Source organism: Passer montanus, unplaced genomic scaffold, assembly GCF_014805655.1.
Source record: "Passer montanus isolate IOZ18808 unplaced genomic scaffold, ASM1480565v1 scaffold19, whole genome shotgun sequence".
NCBI lineage: Eukaryota > Metazoa > Chordata > Aves > Passeriformes > Passeridae > Passer > Passer montanus.
The window spans coordinates 13,552,824-13,559,149 of NW_024366480.1; the positions used below are offsets into that span (position 1 = coordinate 13,552,824).

General features: G+C 57.3%; 1 protein-coding gene across 3 annotated transcripts; it reads right to left on the reverse strand.

The window, feature by feature from the left end:
- Positions 1-452: 452 nt before the first annotated feature.
- On the reverse strand, positions 453-6,085 carry ADCYAP1 (adenylate cyclase activating polypeptide 1). 3 transcript variants are annotated; one of them, XM_039706340.1, is made up of 5 exons: positions 5,954-6,085; positions 4,449-4,556; positions 2,426-2,560; positions 1,840-1,935; positions 453-859 (listed from the first exon to the last, which is right to left on the reverse strand). In XM_039706340.1, the coding sequence occupies exons 2-5, from the start codon at positions 4,547-4,549 to the stop codon at positions 673-675; spliced, it is 519 nt and encodes a 172-aa protein (XP_039562274.1). In that variant the 5' UTR covers positions 4,550-4,556; positions 5,954-6,085; the 3' UTR covers positions 453-672. The 3 variants fall into 3 exon arrangements, with proteins under 3 accessions (XP_039562274.1, XP_039562272.1, XP_039562273.1); XM_039706338.1 differs by lacking the exon at positions 5,954-6,085 and adding an exon at positions 4,978-5,684; XM_039706339.1 differs by lacking the exon at positions 5,954-6,085 and having other exon boundaries at positions 4,449-4,575.
- Positions 6,086-6,326: the final 241 nt, after the last annotated feature.

A 6,326-nucleotide genomic window follows, 5' to 3' on the forward strand; every position in this document is an offset into this window, starting at 1 on the left:
GGGGACGCTGCCCCTTCAGAGAGGCTAGTGGCAAAGGAGCCTGCCTTGAGACTCACCAGGGGAAGAATCTGCTTCGCCAATTCTCCCAAATCAATTTCCTCATAATCCCCCTGGGAGCAGGTCATCCTTCTCTATGTACAGTAGCAAATGGTGAAAATTAATGTCTTCGACCCTGTCTCGGATAAAAATACTATCCTTTTAATTTCTGTTACAAAAATAGGAGTAATATTCAAAACAATGATTGTCTCTTTTTTTCTATTTATTTTATATAAAAACATAAACAGCTCAGGCGAATTCTTGTTCTTGTGCAGGCTTTTCATGAAGAATTGTTCCTTACTATTCTTAGTAGTATTTATATATATATATTTATATATTATATATAACTTAACGATTGGTCCACAAAGTAGATCTGTGCGTTTCTCTAGTGCTTTTTGTACAAAAGAAAAACAATATTATTATCAAAATATTCATTTAATGGCTTTACTTCATACATAAATACATGTTTAGATAACACAGGAGCGGTGATTGTTCAGTCAGTTTGGAAATGACTTTAGTTTTTGTTTAGATTTTGTTGTTGTTGTTGTTGGGTTTATCTCTCTCTCTCTCTCTCTCTCTCTCTCTCTCTCTCTCTTAGGACTTTGTATACACAGGAGTGGCTGGTTACTCACATCGCTACAAATACGCTACTCGGCGTCCTTTGTTTTTAACTCTTTGTTTATACCTTTTCCCCAGGACGGCTGCTAAGTATTTCTTGACAGCCATTTGTTTCCGGTAGCGGCTGTAGCTGTCCGTGAAGATGCCGTCTATGTGCCGCTTGGTCAGCGGTTCCGCATCGTCCCCCAGGCCGCCGCTGGCACCGCTGCAAGCACCGAGAAGCACAGCTGCATCAGGCGGGGCCGCTCCGCCCCTCTGCGCGCCCCTGCGCACCGCCCCTGCCCCGCGCAGCCCCGCGCCGGCCGCTGCCCCCGGCGCAACACGTTGCGCGGAAGATGCGCGGCGAGACAAAGGCCGCGCCGAAACCCGCTCCCGACGCTGTGCGCGCAAGGGGCGGCGGCGGCGGGAGAGACAATATCGCCCCGCCATGAATTATGAATTATTCATTACGGCCGTGAAAGCTGCTCTCCCCGGGGCTTCATTAACGTGTTACCTTCTGCCGAAGGGCAGCGGGTGGCACCGGGCTCGCCCTGCCCCGCCGGCGGCGGGGAGCCCCGGGGAGCCCCGCCCGGCGGCTGGGGGTGCGCAGGGCTTCAAGCGAGCCTCCACTGCTGCAGCTGAGCCCCCGATCATCGCTCTCGATAGGCTGCTCCCCCCAGCAAACCGTAAGGGCTGCCCAACTTGCTAATTTTAAATCGGTTGATTATAAAAATGTATAGGGACATATAGGTAGATTGATATAGACATACATAGAGATAGAGATATAGATATATAGAGATATGTATACAGATATAGATATATAGATGTAGGTATAGATGGATAGATAGATAGATAGATAGACATAGATAGATAGATAGATAGATAGATAGATAGATAGATAGATAGATACACATGCATGTGTGTGTTTATCTATAAATATATATATACACACATGTATATCCGTATGCCCGAGCGCAGTAACCCAAACAAAAATCCGCGAACACCCGCGCTGACAACCAGGCTCACGCCGCGCCGGGAGCGGCCGGGGCAGCCGGTGCTTGGGGAGCCGGACTCCAGCAGCCTCATTCCCCGCATTCCCGACCCCGGCCGGGGCAGCTTTGTTCCCCCCAAGCCGCGGCCCTTCCAGTGCCTCCGCCCCAGCAGCACCAACGCCCACCGCGGAAAGGAGCAAGCAGAGAGCCTTACCCGACCCGCTTGGCCATCAGCGAGTGCAGATATTTCCTGGCAGATAACTGGCCCAGGAGTTTCCTGTAGGCTTTGTTGAAGATCCCATCGGCGTGCCTGGGCAGAGGGAAGAGCCCGCGGGTGAGCGGCGAGGCCCGGGAGCGGCTGCGGCGGGTTGCGGGAGCCCGGGCGGTAGCGGTGACCATCCCTCTCCGCCAGCGAGAGGAGGGCGGCATCTCCCCGCGTCCCCCGGGACCCCTCGTCCCCACCCAGATCCCTCCCCGCCGCGCTCGCTCGGTTCCGCGCCGGCCGGGCATTTCTGCTCCGTTTGCGGGAGCATCGCTAGCCCTCCTCGGCGCGGGCGGCTCCCCCGCTCCCTCCCCCGCGCTGCTGGAGGTAAGGCGGCTTTTCCATTTCTTCTGAGCTTTACACTGGGCACCGGGACCTGGCCGGTATTGTCGTTTGCTTGGGTTCGGGATTTTTATTTTGATGTTGTTGCTCTTTGCTTGTTAGGTATCATTACTATTTTTTCCCCCAATCGGTTCTGCCAGACCCGTTTTTCTCCCTAGTCCAAATTCACGCCTGACACCCCGCGAGTTGCAGTCACCTCTTTTCCGGTGGGTAATACAAGGTGTACATCTCGCCGATCATGGAGGACGGATTCGCTATACCGAGGGGCTCTTGGTCGTAGGCGAAGTCCTGCAGAGTGTTCCCGTCCTCGTCGTAGACTTCATCCTCCAGCCTGGCAACGAGAGCAGCAAGGAAAAGGAGTCAGCCGGGCTCCGCGGGGCGCTCCGCTCCGCTCCCCGCTGCCGGCTTCCGCCTGCCTCGGTGGCCACCCCTCGGCGGAGCCGCCCCGGGAGCCCCGGGAGCCCCGTCCGACTGCCCCATCCCCTCCCCGCACCCGCCCGCTCCCCATCCCCGCCCTCTCCTCTGCGGGGCAGGACCGCGGAGGAGGGAACACACCCGCCGTCAGACGCGCTCCAAGAAAGCCCCCAAACATGCCCCCCCTCCCCCCGCCCTGCGCGGCCCACGCCCCGGCCCGAGAAACATCCCCTCTCCGCCGCCGCGCCCGCTGCTCCCGGGCGGAGCGCCCGCCCCGGCGCGCAGCCTGCCGCGCACACACGCGTTTGTGTGCCGGGGGCTGGGCCGGGCCGGGCTGGGCTGGGCTGCAGCCGAGCAGCCTCCGCGGCCGAGACGGGGCGGTGAGCGGCAGCCCCAGCGCAGGGACCGCGCCCCGCTCCTCCCCGCCGGGACGGGGGGGCTTCGCCTCTTGTTTTTCGTTGAATGGTGCCTCTGCCCTTTGAGATCTCGCCAGTTTGGTGCGTGTCCCAGCCCCCCCAGCCCCCGCTCTCTGCCTCCCTCTCTGCAGTACGATGTAGGTCATTGCACGTTACAGGCAGCTATTTTTGTCTGCGAGCTTTAGCGGAGGTATTAATAATAGATGCCGCTAAAGTGTTTCACTCCTGCTAATTCAGGCTCTTGAATGAAGAAAGCCGGCTTGCTGTCGGCTAATGGCCCCTCAGGCCACCGAGCCCGCTGCCCCCTGAAGATGACGGGGGCTGCTCCGAGCCAGCTCCGACGGGCTCCCGGTTACTGCAAGGACACCTCGGAGCCCCAGAAAGGACACCCACCTCGGACAACCTTGCGCTCCCGGCATCCCCCCGCCCCTTCATCTACGGTCACCGCACGGCAGTGACCCCCGCAGGGCACCCCGGAACAGAACCAAGCGCCGGTGGAGCAGGACGACAGCACCGAGCCCAAAACTCCCCCTAAGCCAAGCAGCACGGGTGGCCCGAGCAGGAGACAAGCAGGGTGAGAACAGACTGCCACCGGCCGTCCCGGACCAGGTGGCCTGAGCCCCTAGCTGCAGACCAGCGCAGGAAACTCCCTTGTGCTGGTGCCTCTGGGTGTCCTCCACTCCTGCCCCAAACACAGAGGAATTCAAACGCCCACGGCAGCGGAAAAGGGACAGCACAGGCATCTCCAGCCTGCGCTGTAGCCCAGCAAGACAACTCCGAGCACAGAAAACCGAACAACCTTGTGCCAGCTCCTTTCTCTCTTGAGAAGGGCTGTCATACACAGACAGGTAAACAGGGGAAGACTGAATCCCCAGCAGCTCCAGTACCGCTACACGAACCATGACAGCTCCCACATCCTTGCAGACAACGGCGCTCCCGTCCCCGCGCCCCGCTTCCCCTGACCGGACGGGCGATGCTCGGCGCTTACCCTGGGCGAGCTGCGGGCAACCAGCGGCTGCCAAGCGCCCCGCAAGACAGGCACCAGACGGGAGAGGAGCTTTTGGGCCCCGTCGACATGCAGCCGGGACCTCGGCCCGCTCCCGCCGACACGCAGAAGAGCAGGTCCCCCACTCTCGGGGACTGCATCGGGGACGAGAGACCGTGGGTTACAGTACCGGGGTCCCGAGGAACGGACCTGGGGGATGCCAGTGCGGCTGCCGGTGGAGGGGGTGGGCGCACAGCCCGAGTGGAGGGGATGTCCTTTGGTAACTCTACTCCACATCCCCTCTCTTTTTCTTCCCCGGTAAGATTCCGCTGCCCTTAGCTAAGCTGGGGCTGAGGGGAGCTGAAGTGTTCCCGACGGAGCTCCCGGACAGCTGACGGACCTACCTGAGCGCCGGGTACTGAAGTCCGGCCGCAGGTGAGCAGTAGACGCTGCAGTGCATTATTATGCCATAGACCAGGAGTGCTAAGATCGCTTTGCTACACATTGCCACTCTGTGAGGGAGGGAAAGGAAACTGCTGTAAAAAATAAGGGGAAAAAAAAAGGGGGGGGGAAAGAAAATAAAAAACCCGAAACAAACAAACAAATGTCTCAGGATGTCAGGGGGGGGGGGGGGGGGGGAAGAAAATAAAAAACCCGAAAACAAACAAACAAACAAGCAAAAAACCACCACTAACAAAAACCCAAAGAAACCACCCCACGACACACCAACCCCTCGGCCTCGCCTGCCGGAAAACGAGGCAGAGCGGCCCCGGGGGACAAGCGCCCCGGGCAGCCGGGTGCCGGCGCGGAGCGGCACGGAGAGGAGCAGAGCGCTGCCCGGCGCAGGGAGCCGCGGCCGCCGCCCGCCCCGTCGGTGCCCGCCCGCCCCGGGACCGCTGCGGGAAGGCCCGGCGAGCCACCTCGTGTCCTTACCATTAAACTCTAGACACCCGGCACTGAGAGCGTTTGACTGCGAAACTAAAACGGCAGGTCTTGGGGGAAAAAAAAATAAAGACCCAAAATGGGGAGGGGGAGAGAAATCGAGCTCTCTCGCAAGTAGCGTCCAAAAGGAGTTAAAACCCTCGTGACATCGCCTCTCCTATGGGCGAAGGACCGGCAGGATGCAGAAGATGCAGAAGCAGCAGCAGTTAGTTGTTTGCTGGTTTTAGGGCTATCCACTCCAAAAAGAAAAAGACAGAGAGGAAGGGGGAAAAAAATATAAAGGAAAAAAGTTTGCAGGCAGCAGCACGGATCTGGAGTGGAGTCTACAAGGGAATTGAGAAAGAGGGATGGAGCGAGATGTCGCCGGAGAACCGAGCGCTGGGGAAGAGGGAAGAGAGCGAGCGAGTCCGGGAGGGAGCGGAGGCGGGAGCCGCGGGCTGGCTGCGTGCGATGTTGTCTTCCCCAGATCTCTCCCCTCACTGAGCGCCTTCAGCCTTCTCTTCTTCTCCTGCTCGGTGGTTCCAAACTTGACCAGCCTTCCGCAGCCTTCCGTCTGATACGCAATTAGCAAGAAAATCTTTGCAAACACCCCGCTTCAGCAAGAGCCCTCTTCGTAAACATTTGCCTGCTTGTTACCTTAGAGGACGGGCAATATTGTTTGTTGCCCCCGTAGTGGTGTCCGGATTTTTATTCATGAATCAAATGCCTTTTTTTTTTTTCCTCAGTCACGTAATAATCGGGTATCAGAAAAGACGTCACCACCCCAATTCCTCAAGGAACACAGTTCTGTGTCGTCCTCAAAGATGAGCTTATCAGGAGTCATAAAGCTTCTCATAAACACCAACTCACACTTCCTCCCCCCCCCCACCAAAAAAAAAAAAAAGAAAAAAACCTAACAATCAAAAAAACACGCAGAAAAGCCCCACCGCACAAACCCAAAAGGATGTTCGCCACAGTAAAGTTTTACCTGACGTGGGAAGGGAAGCGGAGGAGGGCAGTTAGGGGTGGGGTGGGGGTCCCCCGGCTTATTAGGCTCCCCCACGGCTCTGCTCCGGGTCTTTCCGCGGGGCCAGCTCACCCCACACGCAGCCCGGGGCCGCCGCTGGGCGCAGGCCCCCGCGGAGCCGCCCGGCGCTGAGCGCGCAGGCGGAGCACCCCGGCGCGGAAACCCCCACTTCCGCGGAGACTTAACAATTAAGTGGCTAATTTTTTTTTTCCCAGCCCCCCCCCATTTAATTTTTTTCTTTTCTCTTTTTTCTTTGTCTTTTTTTTTCTTTTTTTTTTTTTTCTTTTTTTTTTTTTTCTTTTTTTTTTTTTTCTTTTTTTTTTTTTTCTTTTTT

Excerpts from the sequence above, each read along its gene's own strand:
- ADCYAP1 (XM_039706340.1), bottom strand. The coding sequence starts at position 4,549 with ATGTGTAGCAAAGCGATCTTAGCACTCCTGGTCTATGGCATAATAATG. Across the intron at positions 2,561-4,448 it reads CTTCAGTACCCGGCGCTCAG|GCTGGAGGATGAAGTCTACG; the intron begins GTAGGTCCGTCA and ends TCTCGTTGCCAG. Across the intron at positions 1,936-2,425 it reads TATTACCCACCGGAAAAGAG|GCACGCCGATGGGATCTTCA; the intron begins GTGACTGCAACT and ends CCCTCTGCCCAG.